This window comes from Embiotoca jacksoni, unplaced genomic scaffold, assembly GCF_022577435.1.
Source record: "Embiotoca jacksoni isolate LCO1_2020_lvr unplaced genomic scaffold, fEmbJac1.0.p SCAF_85, whole genome shotgun sequence".
NCBI lineage: Eukaryota > Metazoa > Chordata > Actinopteri > Embiotocidae > Embiotoca > Embiotoca jacksoni.
Genome location: NW_027185442.1, coordinates 841,356 through 859,711, shown reverse-complemented (window position 1 = coordinate 859,711; position 18,356 = coordinate 841,356). Strand labels below are relative to the sequence as shown.

Below are 18,356 nucleotides of genomic sequence, written 5' to 3'. Positions count from 1 at the left end.
TCATGACTTTAAAACTCAAAAACCAAACATACAACAACTTCTCCTGAGCAATGCTGAACAGACCAAACACTGAATATTTAAGATACTATATATATGTATAGAAATATAAAAGCTAGACACAATTTCAGCACAAACTCAAGTATGAAATGTTTTTTTCAAAATGTTCAACTAGTCTGCAACACAAATTTATTTTTATTTTTCAGACTTTTTCTATAATTGTTGGTGTTTTGTTGGTCGTACTTCAACGGTTTGGAGAAACCACCACCTGATGGGGGCGCTAAACGAAAAGTTAGAGTCCATCCTGAGGGGACGTTAACTTTTTTAACTAATGTTATTATTTCTTTTACCAGATGAATTTGATCCAGATGTGATCTCTACATGATGTAACACAGGATCCACGCTTTCACCCTCATCCTGTATAACTCTGCTCATCTCACACCGTGACAAAGGTCGTGACCCCGGAACACCTTACATCACAAGATGAGACGCTGCGTGCTCAGATATGCAGACGTGAGGCGGAGAGCTGCACCTCGAACACAGCGTTTCCCTCCTGAATGACATCACAGAGTTTTGTTAAACAGCTTCTGTCTTCACACGCAAAGAGGAACACAAGTCTGCATAGATCGCCTCCCCCACATATTTCTGCTTCTCTTTTTTAAGACACTTGCTCTTTGTCCCCCCCCACCCACCCTGCTCCACCCTCCCCCTCCGTCCTCACCCTCTGTCTCATTAGACGGTATCTCATTTTGAGGAGGAGAGTGTTGAGCCAATCAGAGAGGGGAAGAAAGAGCAGAGGAGGGAGGGAGGGAGGAAGGAGACGAGAGGAGAGAGACGAGAGGTTGCAGGAGGAAGAGGGCAGAGATGGAGTGAGTGAGGGAGGGAGGGAGGAAAGGAGGGAGAGAGAGGGAGACGGAGGGATGGAGGGAGGGAGATGGAGGGAGGGAGGGAGAGAGAGAGACAGAGGGAGGGAGGGAGAATAAATAGCTCTGGCGCACTCGTCCCCCATTACCCCGGGAGGGCACTGTCGCCATGGCAATGTGGCAGAAAAAGGATAGCACAAGCATGATGAGCTTCGACACACACACTGTTAGAAATGAAACCTGATTCACACACATCTGCCCACATTAACAGTTTCACCGAGACGATTCTAACAAGTTCATACTTTCAGGATTCAGAGCGCTCAGCACACCTTCTCACACCTTCTCATACCTTCTCACACCTTCTCATACCTTCTCACACCTTCTCATACCTTCTCACACCTTCTCATACCTTCTCACACCTTCTCACACCTTCTCACACCTTCTCATACCTTCTCACACCTTCTCACACCTTCTCACACCTTCTCACACCTTCTCATACCTTCTCACACCTTCTCACACCTTCTCACACCTTCTCACACCTTCTCATACCTTCTCACACCTTCTCACACCTTCTCACACCTTCTCACACCTTCTCATACCTTCTCACACCTTCTCACACCTTCTCACACCTTCTCATACCTTCTCACACCTTCTCACACCTTCTCACACCTTCTCATGATTATTTATGTACAAGCGCACACACGTAAACAGTTTGCCGTGTTAGCAGAGTCAAAGCCTACAAACAGACAAATAAGAGACACAAAGAAAGCTGCTGAGGGAGATTAAAGTCTCAGAGACAGTAAACAGAACGAGGAGGTGACGGAGCCGGTGGAGAAGAAAATAACAAAGGAAACCAATTTCTGGAGCTAATCAAGTACACAGCTGCTCTGTCGCCCACGGTCAACTTTACAGTTTCTCTTCAACTCTTCTTTCTTTACACTTTCAAGTTTAAATCTAGGAAACATCTCAATAAAACTTGCTTTAACTGGTTTATTGGAAGATAGTCGACTTATAAAAGTTCACCTGCAGTGTTTTTGTGAGTGTTGGTCACCACGATCAGCTGTTGAGGGAACTTTCCGTCTCTGTTGCTGCTTGTCAGTTTCTCACTGTATTGTTCAGCAGGGAAACCAGAGCTTTTTCCAAAAAGCTGCGTGCAGCAGCAGGAACAAAGCTGGTGAACTTACCAAAACAACGGCTGAAAGAAGCTAAAATGCTCCGCAGAGCTGAGACAGATGATAAATCCACCAGTGACCCCTCTAATGTGCTAGCATTTGCTATTTAGCAAAGTGTTTTTGGACTTATTGATCAGTGTTTTGGATGAACTTTGACCTGATGGTGGCGTAAAAAGGAAACTTTGGGGACATCCAGTAATCCTGAGTGACAGGAGTCTCTGTGGACCAGTTTTATGACAAAGCAGGATTCATCCGGCTGGAGAACCTGGACATCCGTCTGCAGTCGGTTCCACAGGCAGGCCAGAGACAGACATCCAGAGACAGACATCCAGAGACAGACATCCAGAGACAGACATCCAGAGACAGACATCCACAGACAGACATCCAGAGACAGACATCCACAGACAGACATCCAGAGACAGACATCCAGAGACAGACATCCACAGACAGACATCCACAGACAGACATCCAGAGACAGACATCAGCCCTGCTGAAGCATCACGTCTCCGTTCCCTTGGTGACCTGGACAGCAGAACGAGCTCCTGCGACTGTTTGAGATCCTTAAACTGATCGGACAACAAACCAGTCGCAGATGTTACAGAACTTCAATCATTTAAGATCCAGGAAATTAGTGACTACGGAGTAAAACAAATGTCCTAAAGTCAGTAGACTTGAGTTTAAAAACCGGCTTTAGTGCAACTCTTCGAGCCTTTGTTGCAGCACAGCTATCTGGAAAAGTTGTTTGGAAGGCAAATGTGCTGGTTAATTAGCTTCAGAGATGTTGTGTGCGTCCAGCCTGAAGGCCGTCGGAGAACGAGAGGCAGCCGGCGCTTTGTGAACTCTTATGCAAGGCAGGAATGCAGCTTGTTCTCTGGGTACATTATTGATGTGGGCTTCTGTTTCCACACCAACATGCACGCCAACATGGAGGCCAACATGGAGGCCAACGTGCACGCCAACGTGCACACCAACATGGAGGCCAACGTGCACGCCAACATGGAAGCCAACGTGCACGCCAACATGGACGCCAACGTGCACGCCAACATGGAAGCCAATGTGCACGCCAACATGGACGCCAACGTGCACACCAACATGGAAGCCAACGTGCACGCCAACATGGACGCCAACGTGCACGCCAACATGGACGCCAACGTGCACGCCAACATGGAAGTCAACGTGCACGCCAACATGGACGCCAACGTGCACGCCAACATGGAAGCCAACGTGCACGCCAACATGGACGCCAACGTGCACGCCAACATGGAAGCCAACGTGCACGCCAACATGGACGCCAACGTGCACGCCAACATGGAAGCCAACGTGCACGCCAACATGGACGCCAACATGGAAGCCAACGTGCACGCCAACATGGACGCCAACGTGCACGCCAACATGGACGCCAACGTGCACACCAACATGGACACTAACGTGCACACCAACATGGACACCTGTAACGTCTCACCTCCGCTGGTCTCCTCCTGCTGAAGTCCTGTCACTCGTCTCTCCTCCCCTTTCCACCTCTCAGCATGCTCTCTTGTTCCTTCTTCACCTCCTTTCCTTGTCTGTGTAAGTCCCCTTCCTCCTCCTCCTCCTCCTCCTCTTCCTCCTCTCTCAGCCCTTCATTTCTCACTAACAGATGTTCTCTGAACCATGTGGGAGGGCATTCCTCTCCTCTGCTATGAAAGAAAAAGAAAAAGAAGAGTTGCTTGTAGTCGAGAAAAAAATTAAAATCCAAACAGGACGCCGGCAACACGACTCCTACCTCAGCAGTTTCTACGTAAAGTTTCTGTGTCCCGCTTTCCTCCTGCAGAGGTGTCAAGTTAAAGATCAGAGTGCTTTTGCCTTTTTATAACACACGGCTCCCAGAGTTACACAATATGACAGAGGACACAGAAGTACACACTCTCTCACACACACACACACACACACACACACACACACACACAAGATGATAGGGAGTCAAATAGAGACAAATGCAGAAAGTGATTGAGAGGGAAGCGAACACCGGACTCCTCTGAGCTCACGGCTTCTTTAAAAATTCAAATGTGCCAAAAGAGCAGCGTGGGAGTCGTCCTGCAGGTCAGCAGTCAGGAAGAAGTGAGACGCAGCGGAGAGAGACAGAGTTTATTCTCTTCTTTTATTTCCTCCATCGAGAACGAGACTGAAGTCTGGAACTCTTTTATATTTCCTGTAGAAAAGATGAGCAGCAGGATGGAGGACGGGTTAAATGTGTGTTTGTGTGTGTTTTTGTGCGTGTGGGGCCATGTACTGACATGGTGGCTGGGCGCTGGATGCAGCAGTAAGGTGACCCACTTACACAGAACAACCCCCCCAGCCCCCACCCACCCCCTCCTCCTGAACACACACACACACACACACACACACACACACACACACACACACACACACACACACACACACACACACACACACACACACGCCTCTGCACACTCCTGAACACACTGGCACCTCACCCGCTGGAGACGGGAGGATGCTTTGGCCCCATTTCAGACAGTAATGTGTTTGAGGAGCGGTGGACGAGGAGGCGGGAGGCGGTCGGCGTGGCGACGCCGAGGGAGAGACGCAGCAGCTGAAAAGAGGAAGACCAGGGATTAAAGGATAGAAAGCGACAGAGTCAGAAGGAAACGGAGGACACTGAGCAGACGAGCTGTGGAGAGTTCACACCGGCCGGATCAAAATAAATGAACAGGGGATGTGTGTCTTGTTAAAAAGTCTGTGTGGGAGCATATTTTCCATCCCTGATAATCTGCTGCAGCCATTTGACTCCAGCGTGACATTCAGCAGAAAGGTCAGCTCCTCGCTGGTATGCACAAGATAACAGGGCAGACACATCCATAAAAAAAACAAAAAACACACCAGATAATACAAGATAGCACAAATACAGAAGGTGATCGACCTGCATTCATTATGCAGCCGTTTCATTCAGTGTATGAATATCTGATTGGCTTCAACTATGGATGGCAATCAGCTGGCAGGGAATTAATTCATTCATAACTTTAGAGGGATATCAGGGAAGGGGGGAGGGAGGGTGTAGCACTTAATGGGAGGTGTACAATACTACCATCTAGTGGAGAAGAATATATATAACAGGTTTATCCTGTTATTTAAATAGTCAAAATTTAAATTTCATCTATGAATATCTTTAAAGTTAGAGGATGAGGCCAATAAAAGTCTTATCGTTTTACAATTTTATGCCCAATTATGTTTACACACACACAAGGATTTTGATTCTTGATTTTGAGTTTCTAAATGGTCTTCTACACAAACAAAACTTGTATACGTGCAAATACTGAAACAAATATTTCATAGATAATAAAGTACTTCATGTGCATGTAGTCAGTGATTATAGACCGTACAAACAGCCTGCTGGAATACATATTTAACAATGACAAATATTTGACATCTACATGTGACTGGTTCACCTTCATTAGGCTGTGCATGAGAGGAGAACTGGTCGAGTGCTTCTGATCTGTAGCGCCTCCTGGAGGGGAGAAGCTGCAGCAGGTTATTTCCAGGGTTTAAATGGTCTGCAGGGATTTTTCCTTCCCGCCAGTTTCCTGCCTCCTTCATGTCCGTTGGAGCGTCTTCCCGTCCTGTTGGGCTGCTGGTCCAGACCATAATAGACATGTAGATCAGCAGGTTGAACTTCTTGAGGTGTTGCAGGAAGTTCCTCCTCCGATGGTCCTGCCATCACTACAGTTTTGAGCCTTTCCAGCTTTAAGCTGACTCATCGTTGTCTCCGTGGAGTTCCCTGCACATTTCTGGAGTTTTACAGCCGGGCCTCCTGCGGTGCAGTCGTTGGTGTAGAAGGAGAAGAGCAGCGAGGATATCACATCCCAGGAGGACGTCAGCGTCCTCAGCCTCACCTGCTGCTTCCTGTCTGTCAGGACGAGACGGGTCTGCAGCCGCAGTGAGTTTTAGGGACGACGGTGTTCAACGCTGAACTGATGTCCACAAACAGAATCTGCCCGTCCCCGAGGAGTCCAGGTGTTGCAGGTGATGTCGTGCAGTTCCTGTCGACCAGCTGACCCGTCTGCCTGGAGGAGAACCGCAGGAGGTGTGAATGTGTTTGACATTAATAACGGAGCGTGTCCACATACTTTAGCACCACAGTCTCTTCTGACTTCACCATGACAACTGGCTGCCTGTTCAGGATGGGATTAATTTTAAAATGTTACTGGTTGTGTGTGTGATCCTTGGTACCAGGTCACATGACCAGCATCTCTCAGTGGTCTCTGGATCCAGACGGACTGTGAAGGCGGTATCTTTCACCAAAACTTTGGATCGACTTCATTATTCAAATCTTGATTTAAAACGTGTTTCTTTTCCCTCGCGTCTCCAGATTAGAGCCTATTTAATTGTTCTTGTTTGTTCTTACCGTTATGTTGTATCCTTATCACTGCTTTTTAGGTTTTTCTTTACGTTTTATTGCTTATTTTGTCTTTAATAGCTTAATTGTTTCAAGTGTTTTGTTTGATGTTTGTGCAGTAATTTGGCCAACGCTTTAAAAATGTGCTACAGAAATCAAAACAAAAAAACTGCATTGGATGATTTAAAATTTAAAGAAGTTAAGAAAAGTTCATCATGGCTCTTCTTCCAGATTTTGGGGACATTTTTCTGTGGTTCTGAGGGAGACTGAATATTTATAACAGAAGAAATGTGTTGAGTTTAAATGAGGTAGATGTTAATCAGGAATGAGGAAGGAGTGGCCTAAAAAAAAAAAAGATGCTTTTGAATTGCATTATGGGAAAATTTTAACTTGTTAGCCTCTCCTGGTTAAAGTGTGGGAAAGAAGTAAGAAACATGATGTCAGTCGGTTTAAGACAAACACTTTAACTGGTTAAGAAATGAGAGAACAACATCTGCATCGCTGCACAGCTGGAAGCAGGGTGGCGTGATGGAAAACACACCTCTGCATCTCTGAATATGTGAAGGTAATGAACCACAGCTGAAAACGCTGGTCTGGACATCAGCAGTGTGGAGCTGCATGATATGAAGTGCAAATTAAAAATAAAAGGATTTATAATAAAATCAGAATATGTTCTGATTTCTGTCACTGCAAAGCCCTTCAGGTAAACAGGAATGAGGTGAACACAGGTGATAAATGCGTTTAAATTGTGTTCACTCTGATCAACAGTTTCTGAGGCTTGAACACATTAAAGTTGACGTGGAGGAACTGGAGCTTCAGTTGGTGCCATCTCAAGTAAAACCAGTTCTTAACGGCAGAGTCAACACGTCTTATTGAAACGTCTGAACATGCACATAATATGTTTGTTCTGCTGACGGAGCAGAAAGAATTAATAATGAAACCACTTTGAGAGATGATTGGAGTAATGCAGTTTATTATTAATATATATGTCGAACATGCTATGATGCTGCTGAGGTTGAATACTTGCGCTGATATTTTTATTAAACTCTCAGGGATTATAACATGAGATTTTACATTAACACCATTAGTGCTCTCAAAACAGAACAAGTCTTTCATTGTATAAAATGAGGCAGCATCTGACTGTTGAAAAGCTTCTTTGTAAATTGCTGCAGTTTAAAAATGAAATGCTATTTAAATCTAAAGAGATGTATTTGGTTAAATATAAACGTATTATCTGTTTATGAGTTGAACCAGTGTGATTTGGCCACTAGGTGTCGCTTTGAGGAGTAAATAAATATCATAAAAATGTTTAAAAGAATCTTCATTATAAGTTCCAACAATAAATTCTGATTTATATGACTTACTGATGCTAATAACATGATATGAAAACAGACCGAAACAAACTATTTGTATGAGAAATGTAAAGAACAGCTCCTTTAATTTTCGTAAATTTTATCAACCAAATAATCAATTAAAAAAAGTGAATCTTTGATCTATTAATTAATGCGAATTTGTAGCAACAACAAAAAAGTATTTTACGAGATAAAAACCAGTCACTAATTGATGAGGACGACGCGACAGATAAACCGACCTCGGGTCTGGTCCCTGCCGGCCCGCGGCCTCTCTGTGACGGACTCGGGGGTTCCCGGCTGATCCCAGGTCGGTGCTCTCCGCGCGCTCCCAGCAGGGTGACCACGTGTCTCCGTCCGGCCTGCCAGCGGACCATGTGGAGGAGCAAGATGGCGGTGCGGTGGAGGGGGAAAGACGGGGCTTTAAACGCCGGCGACAGCGACTTTCTGGCCGGCAGCACCGCCGACGAGGTACCGCTTTCCTCATTTTAGTTCACCCGACATCAAACGAGCCGCTCGGCTCGGTTCGGTTCTTACGTGCTTCGGTGCGCGCGAGGCCACTAGCGCGCATGGCGACACGTGGCTCCGCCGGGCTCGTAGTACTACCGAGGTGGTGATGACCGGGGACGTGATCGATCAGCCCGCCGCTTTTGGACCGGGTCGGTCCGGAAACAGCTTAATGACCCGTTAGTTGACGTCATCACCGGTTTGATTACATGTTTAATATCGTGTTTGTGTTCCGGACAGTTTGTTCCTGCTGACGTCCGGATGAAGCTGCGTTTTCTGACGTCCTGTTTCCTGTCTGAACTCTGATTTTAACATGTTTCAATACAGACACACACATGAACAGTCTGCCGTCCCAACACATACATGTTACAGTAGTGTTGTACCTCCACATACATGTTACAGAAGTGTTGTACCTCCACATACATGTTACAGAAGTGTTGTACCTCCACATACATGTTGTACCTCCACATACATGTTACAGTGGTGTTGTACCTCCACATACATGTTACAGTAGTGTTGTACCTCCACATACATGTTACAGTAGTGTTGTACCTCCACATACATGTTACAGAAGTGTTGTACCTCCACATACATGTTACAGAAGTGTTGTACCTCCACATACATGTTGTACCTCCACATACATGTTACAGAAGTGTTGTACCTCCACATACATGTTGTACCTCCACATACATGTTACAGAAGTGTTGTACCTCCACATACATGTTGTACCTCCACATACATGTTATAGCAGTGTTGTATCCTCCACATACATGTTACAGTGGTGTTGTATCCTCCACATACATGTTACAGAAGTGTTGTACCTCCACATACATGTTGTACCTCCACATACATGTTACAGTGGTGTTGTACCTCCACATACATGTTATAGCAGTGTTGTATCCTCCACATACATGTTACAGTGGTGTTGTACCTCCACATACATGTTACAGTGGTGTTGTATCCTCCACATACATGTTACAGAAGTGTTGTACCTCCACATACATGTTGTACCTCCACATACATGTTACAGTGGTGTTGTACCTCCACATACATGTTATAGCAGTGTTGTATCCTCCACATACATGTTACAGTGGTGTTGTACCTCCACATACATGTTACAGTGGTGTTGTACCTCCACATACATGTTACAGTGGTGTTGTATCCTCCACATACATGTTACAGAAGTGTTGTACCTCCACATACATGTTGTACCTCCACATACATGTTGTACCTCCACATACATGTTACAGTGGTGTTGTACCTCCACATACATGTTATAGCAGTGTTGTATCCTCCACATACATGTTACAGTGGTGTTGTACCTCCACATACATGTTACAGTGGTGTTGTACCTCCACATACATGTTATAGCAGTGTTGTATCCTCCACATACATGTTACAGTGGTGTTGTACCTCCACATACATGTTACAGAAGTGTTGTACCTCCACATACATGCTGTACCTCCACATACATGTTACAGTAGTGTTGTACCTCCACATACATGTTATAGCAGTGTTGTATCCTCCACATACATGTTACAGTAGTGTTGTACCTCCACATACATGTTACAGCAGTGTTGTACCTCCACATACATGTTGTACCTCCACATACATGTTACAGTAGTGTTGTACCTCCACATACATGTTATAGCAGTGTTGTATCCTCCACATACATGTTACAGTAGTGTTGTACCTCCACATGCATGTTACAGAAGTGTTGTACCTCCACATACATGTTACAGTAGTGTTGTATCCTCCACATACATGTTGTACCTCCACATACATGTTACAGTAGTGTTGTACCTCCACATACATGTTACAGCAGTGTTGTACCGCCACATACATGTTGTACCTCCACATACATGTTACAGTAGTGTTGTACCTCCACATACATGTTATAGCAGTGTTGTATCCTCCACATACATGTTACAGTGGTGTTGTATCCTCCACATACATGTTATAGCGGTGTTGTATCCTCCACATACATGTTACAGAAGTGTTGTACCTCCACATACATGTTGTACCTCCACATACATGTTACAGTGGTGTTGTACCTCCACATACATGTTATAGCAGTTTTGTATCCTCCACATACATGTTACAGTGGTGTTGTACCTCCACATACATGTTACAGTGGTGTTGTATCCTCCACATACATGTTACAGAAGTGTTGTACCTCCACATACATGTTGTACCTCCACATACATGTTACAGTGGTGTTGTACCTCCACATACATGTTATAGCAGTGTTGTATCCTCCACATACATGTTACAGTGGTGTTGTACCTCCACATACATGTTACAGAAGTGTTGTACCTCCACATACATGTTGTACCTCCACATACATGTTGTACCTCCACATACATGTTACAGTAGTGTTGTACCTCCACATACATGTTACAGAAGTGTTGTACCTCCACATACATGTTACAGTGGTGTTGTACCTCCACATACATGTTACAGAAGTGTTGTACCTCCACATACATGCTGTACCTCCACATACATGTTACAGTAGTGTTGTACCTCCACATACATGTTATAGCAGTGTTGTATCCTCCACATACATGTTACAGTGGTGTTGTACCTCCACATACATGTTACAGAAGTGTTGTACCTCCACATACATGCTGTACCTCCACATACATGTTACAGTAGTGTTGTACCTCCACATACATGTTATAGCAGTGTTGTATCCTCCACATACATGTTACAGTAGTGTTGTACCTCCACATACATGTTACAGCAGTGTTGTACCTCCACATACATGTTGTACCTCCACATACATGTTACAGTAGTGTTGTACCTCCACATACATGTTATAGCAGTGTTGTATCCTCCACATACATGTTACAGTAGTGTTGTACCTCCACATGCATGTTACAGAAGTGTTGTACCTCCACATACATGTTACAGTAGTGTTGTATCCTCCACATACATGTTGTACCTCCACATACATGTTACAGTAGTGTTGTACCTCCACATACATGTTACAGCAGTGTTGTACCGCCACATACATGTTGTACCTCCACATACATGTTACAGTAGTGTTGTACCTCCACATACATGTTATAGCAGTGTTGTATCCTCCACATACATGTTACAGTGGTGTTGTACCTCCACATACATGTTACAGAAGTGTTGTACCTCCACATACATGTTGTACCTCCACATACATGTTACAGTAGTGTTGTACCTCCACATACATGTTATAGCAGTGTTGTATCCTCCACATACATGTTACAGTAGTGTTGTACCTCCACATACATGTTACAGCAGTGTTGTACCTCCACATACATGTTGTACCTCCACATACATGTTACAGTAGTGTTGTACCTCCACATACATGTTATAGCAGTGTTGTATCCTCCACATACATGTTACAGTAGTGTTGTACCTCCACATGCATGTTACAGAAGTGTTGTACCTCCACATACATGTTACAGTAGTGTTGTATCCTCCACATACATGTTGTACCTCCACATACATGTTACAGTAGTGTTGTACCTCCACATACATGTTACAGCAGTGTTGTACCTCCACATACATGTTACAGTAGTGTTGTATCCTCCACATACATGTTGTACCTCCACATACATGTTACAGTAGTGTTGTATCCTCCACATACATGTTGTACCTCCACATACATGTTACAGTAGTGTTGTATCCTCCACATACATGTTGTACCTCCACATACATGTTACAGCAGTGTTGTACCTCCACATACATGTTACAGTAGTGTTGTACCTCCACATACATGTTATAGCAGTGTTGTATCCTCCACATACATGTTACAGTGGTGTTGTACCTCCACATACATGTTACAGAAGTGTTGTACCTCCACATACATGTTGTACCTCCACATACATGTTACAGTAGTGTTGTACCTCCACATACATGTTATAGCAGTGTTGTATCCTCCACATACATGTTACAGTAGTGTTGTACCTCCACATACATGTTACAGCAGTGTTGTACCTCCACATACATGTTGTACCTCCACATACATGTTACAGTGGTGTTGTACCTCCACATACATGTTACAGTAGTGTTGTACCTCCACATACATGTTATAGCAGTGTTGTATCCTCCACATACATGTTACAGTAGTGTTGTACCTCCACATACATGTTACAGAAGTGTTGTACCTCCACATACATGTTACAGTAGTGTTGTATCCTCCACATACATGTTGTACCTCCACATACATGTTACAGTAGTGTTGTACCTCCACATACATGTTACAGCAGTGTTGTACCTCCACATACATGTTGTACCTCCACATACATGTTACAGTAGTGTTGTACCTCCACATACATGTTACAGTAGTGTTGTATCCTCCACATACATGTTATAGCAGTGTTGCACCTCAAATATGTTTTGCAGTCTGTCTGCAGCTCTTCATATTTAAACATTCAACAGCTGCCGGGATGAAAATTAATCACCGATTCTTTTAATAATCGATGAATCCTCTTGGAGTGCGCTGTAAGGATGATATAATGAGATATTTGATCTTTTATTCTCTTTCTGTGCAGCTGGTGCTGAGTCGAGGTGCATTGGAAGGAGAAGACGTGGATCGCTCCATCTTGGCGATCTTTGAAGACTCCAGCGTTGCAGCAGAGGTCAGAGTTGAAGATTCACCTGAACGATCTGAGGAACGCCGCCAAGAGTCTGAAAAAGTTCACAAGTGGTTGAATTTTTACTGATAAATCAAATAAAAATTTAATTTGCTTCCTCATTTCAGGGCAAGAACGGTGCGGAGGATGAGAGTGAGACTCTCCTGTCCGCCCTGACGGAGATGCTGGACAGCGTGGAGGACGACGACGGGACGCTGTCTCCCTTCGACACGCTGCCGGACACCCGGCTGCTCAGAGACGACTCGGTGGTGGGCAGAAAAATCTCTAAACATCACAATACATTCATCAAATAAACACCCGACATACCACAATGATGTCACCTAAATAATTCACTGGAAATGTTCTGGAAAATGATTCCTTGGACAGATTGGGAGTCCTGTATTATTACACAGTATGAGACGTCCCATTGGTCCTGACACATATCCAGCATGGCTGCATTTAAGATGAGTCATAAAAGAGAAATGAATTGATCATTTATTGATGATCACTCTTACTGGTAATATAATAACACAAAGACACTGACGGTCGCTCAGCCGTCACCCATCATTAACCTCCTCAGACTCTCTCGCCCTTCCAGGAGCTCTCGCTCGTCCACCGACTCAGACCGCGACCCAAACCGCCAAACGTGCCGTTCACGATAAAAAGCGGTGCAGAAAAGGACCCGGAGACCAAAACAGAGACGAACGGGCTGAAGCAGATGTTCAAACAGCAAAACCAGATGTTGTTTCACCCAAAGAACAAGAAGGCAGAGCCCGAAGTAGAGGTTTTCAGCTCCACCTCTCTGGTCAGCCTGGTGAGGATCATGCACCCCTACTGCTTGCAGCTGCACGTGGAGGACGAGCTGAGGACCGACCGCACCGTCTTCTCCCAGGAGGAGGTGTGGAGGTACGAGAAGCCCACCGAGGAGAGCGACGAGGAGATAAACGTCGTGTCTGACGACGAGGCACCCGTCAAAGAGACGATGGGGGCGGACGAGGTGGAGAGAAAAGAGAACGGGCAGCTCCTGAAGAGCGTGCTGCTGAACGGTACCTCCTGCCGAGCGCCTCCATCCAGGGAGAAGAAGAGGGTGAGCTTCGGCGCCGTTCAGGTGGCTTCGTTTCAACCCGCGGACACAAAAACGAACGAGAAGAATCTGACGAGTGAAGCTGAGTCGGCGTCACTCGAACAGCCGGCGTCGTCCTCACAGGCCGAGGCGCCGCCGCTCAGAGGGGAGACCAAGGCCAAGTCACTCAGCCTCCAGCAGTACCGGCAGCTGCGCCAGAAGAGGCAGCCCCTGGTGGAGAAACAGGGGAACTACACCACCAAGTGGCCCTCCGTCTCCGAGCCGCCCACGGAGCTGATCCCCATCCTGTGTCTGCAGGGGCAGAAACGGAGCAGCTGGAGACCAAAGGCCACGCCCCCTCCTCCAGACCTCCACCAGGCTGGTTCCAGCATCTCCTCCAGTCCTGCTGCTCCACCCGGACCCTCAGAGACCCGACCGCCCACCCATCCACGCCGCGGCGGATTAAAGCGCCCGCGGACCGAATCCAAAGTCATCTCGCCTGCGAGTCCGCTGCCAGATCGCCCAAATGTCACTTTGTCCCAAAGCAAGAAAAGTCCCGTCAAGAAGCCGATACGACTCAGTAGTGATCCTCCAAACCCGGTCCTCCTCCCGCTGCCGGTCCTCCTCCCGCTGCCGGTCCTCCAGACAGAGTCCACGGTGGAGCGGCCCAGCAGAGAGTCCGGCCCGCAGAGCACCACACGCTTGCACCAAATCCACCAAATCCAAAACCAACTGAAACCAACGGAGCCGAACGCGTCGTTACAAAACGAGGACGGTGACCCGGAGAGCACGGCGCCGCCTCAGGAAGTCCAAACCGAGTTCACGGAGAAACTTTCGGACGTCTCTACAAAGTGTAACGAACTAGAAACCCAGCTGGTACCAAAGAGTCCAGAGTCGCCGAGTCCTGACGCAGTGGGACCAGTAAGTCCATCCTTCACGCCAGACGTCAGTCAGCCATCTTCTCCCGTAGACGCTGCTTCATCTGAGGAGGAGGAGTTGACGGAGGAACCAGAACCTCCTCCACCCGCCTGCAGGGGGCAGAGCGCAGCAGGAGACTCAGGTAAACTGTGGAGACACGCAGGTGGACTTCATCTGACCTGAAGGCAGTTTGACATTTCAGGAACTAGCCAGAAGAAGACAGGTTTGGTAATTAATAACTGGCTGGAGGCAGTGATGAATTACACAAACAAGATATGCTACGTTCATATTTGAGCTTTATGGGTGCTGCTTGGTGTTATAATCCCAGTCTGGATGCTGAACTAAGACTCACTAGAAATCCCATATTCCTGAAATAAAGGCCCCAAAGCTCCATCAGTGTTTGTGATGTCAATAAAGAGTTTCACGTCTGTTTGTCGTCCGTCAGGAATCGAAGCGTCTGATCTGACCAGCCTGCTGGAGCAGTTTGAGGAAACACAAGGTGGGAAGTCACATGACTGATGGCTGACGCCGTGTTGATGGATGCTGATGGCCCGTCTTGTTTAACCTCTTTAATTCTTCCTCTTCCAGCTAAAGAGGAGAGAGTTTGTGAGTCCGAACCGGTCGGTGCTGCTTCCCCTTCAAACCCGGACAGACGTCGGCCCGCGGGACCAGACGGGACCTCAGCGGAGCCTCGGGAAACTTTGAGCACTTCAGAAACTCCCGGGACGCAAAAAGCCGTCGGGAAGCTGCCGGACCTTCAGACGCTGGAGGACGAGGACGTCCCGGAGCCGCTCCGCACCGAAGTCATCCTCAGCAGCCGGCAAGAGACGCCTGCAAGACGGAGAAACGCTCCGTCCAAGGCCATCCAGATCATAGAGCCCCGTCCGTTACCGGTCCGCAGGACGCACGCAGGTCCGGCAGAACTGCCTGTTGCTCAGATCGCCCCTCACATGTACTCTCATATTTCCTCTGATCACGATTATTGTGGGTCTGTGGATCCGGGAAACAGAACTAACCCTTCCTCACCCGGAGAGGTTCCTACAACCCAACTGGAGCCGAGGATCCAGAACTCATGTGCAGCCGCTGAAGGCAAAAAACAGACATCAGCCGGACAAACGAAGTCTGAGGTGCATCGACTCCGGACCGGGTCGGAGGCAGAACCGTCCACACACAAAGTTCTGCTGCTGTCGGAGACGGCAGCCTGCAGTCTGCCCACTCCTCCTCCTAGTCCGCCCGTCAGAGGCCGGGACAAGAGGAGGTACCGGAGGAGATCCCCGCGGTCCGACTCCAGCTCACCTTCCTCCTCGTCTTCGTCCTCCTACAGCTCGGCGGCGCGCTCTCCGAAGAGATCGAGGTACTGAAGCTCGGTTTGGGTCGTGGGTTTGATTTTCTCTTCATCGTTTTCATCTTAACGTCCGTCTCGTCTCACAGACTTCATCACAAGCGTTCAGAGAGCAGCTCGTCTTCGTCCTCGTCCTCCTCCTCGTCCTCCGTTTCCTGCTCCCCTCCTCGGTGCTACAGGCTCTCCTACTCCAGCCGGTCCAGATCCAGATCCTGGTCCCAGTCCAGATCCAGATCCTGGTCCAGATCCTGGTCCCGGTCCCGGTCCAGATCCAGGTCCCGGTCCCGGTCCCCGTCCTCGGACGTGTGCCGCCGGCGGTGGAGGGATGTCTGCAGGTCAGTTGATGGCTGTTAGTAAAACAAATCACGTGTTTGTTTAAAGGTCAGTTGAAGAGTGTAACTTCAGTCTCCATCTTCCTCTCATCATCGTCATCATCGTCGTCATCGTCATCATCGTCACCGCAGCAGCAGAGAGTCCAGGAAGCTCCGGCGGGAGCACGAGATCCGGATTCAGAAACTGAAAGCCATCGTGAGTGAAAGCCGGCGGACGTGTCGGTGTTGTTTTATCTTTTTTATTAATCGTGTATTAATCTCACGATGTTTCATCCTTCACGCAGGACGAGCGCAGAGTCGTGTACGTCGGCCGCATCCGCAGGTCGATGACGTACGACGAGCTGAGAGAGCGCTTCTCTCAGTTCGGAGACGTGGAATGTGTGTCGCTGCACTTCAGAGATCGAGGGTACGTGAGGACGGCGTCTCGTCGCTTCCATATTCATCAGCTGTTCTGCGTTCAACGTCCGTCTCTGCTTCTTCCAGCGATCACTACGGCTTCGTCACCTTCTACAACACCGAAGACGCTTTCGCCGCCATCGACAACGGCGGCAAACTACGGAAGCCTGACGAGATGCCGTTTGACATCTGCTTTGGTGGAAGACGTCAGTTCTGTAATTCACACTACGCAGATCTGGGTGAGACAACACGACGCTGAAGGAAACACTTCCCACACGTCCTGGAAAACCACAGAAATACTTTAATGCCCTGAAAACCTTCTGCAGAACTAGTTCATCATTCCCATGTTTTCCTTTTGCTGAGAAGCTGTCAATCATCTGCAACAGCTGCAGTAACTTTCAGATGGATGAGTTTCTAATGATGTGGATCTGGAGAATGTTTCCCTTCATTCAAGTTCATCTTGAAACTGTTCGATGAGCCTTTAATGTCATGTTGGTAAATGATTATTACTGACTCAGCACAAGCCCACTTAAATTCTTGGATATTTTCTGGTGTCGCTGCAGATTTCTGTTTCACTTTCCTTAAATCTGATGACTTCATTATTAAATGTGAAAAAATTTAACTTTAGTAACTGAACTTTATTTTTAAACATTTGAATGCTTCACAAATTGCAGGATTATTGTTCACGTGATAAACGCTGTCATCTAAACAACAACACATCAATCATTTTAAATGATCTTGCCGTATAACATGACGTGTTTGGTTAAGATGATCCGCTTCGATTTTGCCCTCTAAAGGAACCGAACATGTGTATTTATTGCGAAGCATTAACGCTGTTTATTGAGGGATCTCAAAGCCTGAACTCGTTCAGCATAAAAGTGAAACCATAAATGTTCCTTTTCTCCTCAGACGCCAACAGAGATGCCGAAGCGTCTCCATCGAAGAGCCGGTTTGAGGACCTGGACTTTGATTCGCTGCTGAAACAGGCGCAGCGAGGATTGAAGAGGTAGCGGAGGGAGGACGACACCGAGCTGAAGAACAGCATGTTTTCGATCACCTCAGAGCATCGTGCTCATTCCTGTGTAGCAAACTTTTTTTTTTTTATTTTATTTTTTTTATTCTTAATTAATTGTACATGCATGCATTTTTCATATGTACAGTTTATATGTACAGATATGTAGCACTCTTTACACGCATGCAGATTTGGATGTATAAAACTAACATGTACTCGTTTGAAAACACAAGATTGGTTGCATTCCATAGCACTGGTAAAGTTTTATATATTAAAAATAAAAATTTTTTTACTGGTTTTTGTGATAATTTGTCACGCAGACATTTTTACATGTCATCTGTAGTAAAGCACACGACATACAAATCCCACTAACAATGGCCCTGTTAAATTTAGGGATGTAGT

General features: G+C 46.6%; 2 protein-coding genes across 4 annotated transcripts in view; one reads left to right on the top strand and one right to left on the bottom strand.

Moving 5' to 3' along the window:
- Positions 1 to 3,585, bottom strand: part of ldb1b (LIM-domain binding 1b) — a 30,845-nt gene extending 27,260 nt beyond the window's left edge. The window contains exon 1 of the mRNA XM_069139673.1: positions 3,495 to 3,585. The gene's annotated coding sequence lies outside the window, so the exon portion shown is untranslated. The remainder of the gene's footprint in view (positions 1 to 3,494) is intronic.
- A 4,565-nt stretch (positions 3,586 to 8,150) lies between these two features.
- LOC138192338 (peroxisome proliferator-activated receptor gamma coactivator-related protein 1) lies at positions 8,151 to 18,251 on the top strand. 3 transcript variants are annotated; one of them, XM_069139667.1, is made up of 11 exons: positions 8,151 to 8,242; positions 12,811 to 12,897; positions 13,020 to 13,160; positions 13,490 to 15,014; positions 15,318 to 15,371; positions 15,461 to 16,226; positions 16,304 to 16,549; positions 16,682 to 16,742; positions 16,831 to 16,952; positions 17,030 to 17,181; positions 17,852 to 18,251. In XM_069139667.1, the coding sequence occupies exons 1-11, from the start codon at positions 8,162 to 8,164 to the stop codon at positions 17,950 to 17,952; spliced, it is 3,336 nt and encodes a 1,111-aa protein (XP_068995768.1). In that variant the 5' UTR covers positions 8,151 to 8,161; the 3' UTR covers positions 17,953 to 18,251. The 3 variants fall into 3 exon arrangements, with proteins under 3 accessions (XP_068995768.1, XP_068995767.1, XP_068995769.1); XM_069139666.1 differs by having other exon boundaries at positions 16,679 to 16,742; XM_069139668.1 differs by lacking the exon at positions 8,151 to 8,242 and adding an exon at positions 8,281 to 8,457 and having other exon boundaries at positions 16,679 to 16,742.
- Positions 18,252 to 18,356: the final 105 nt, after the last annotated feature.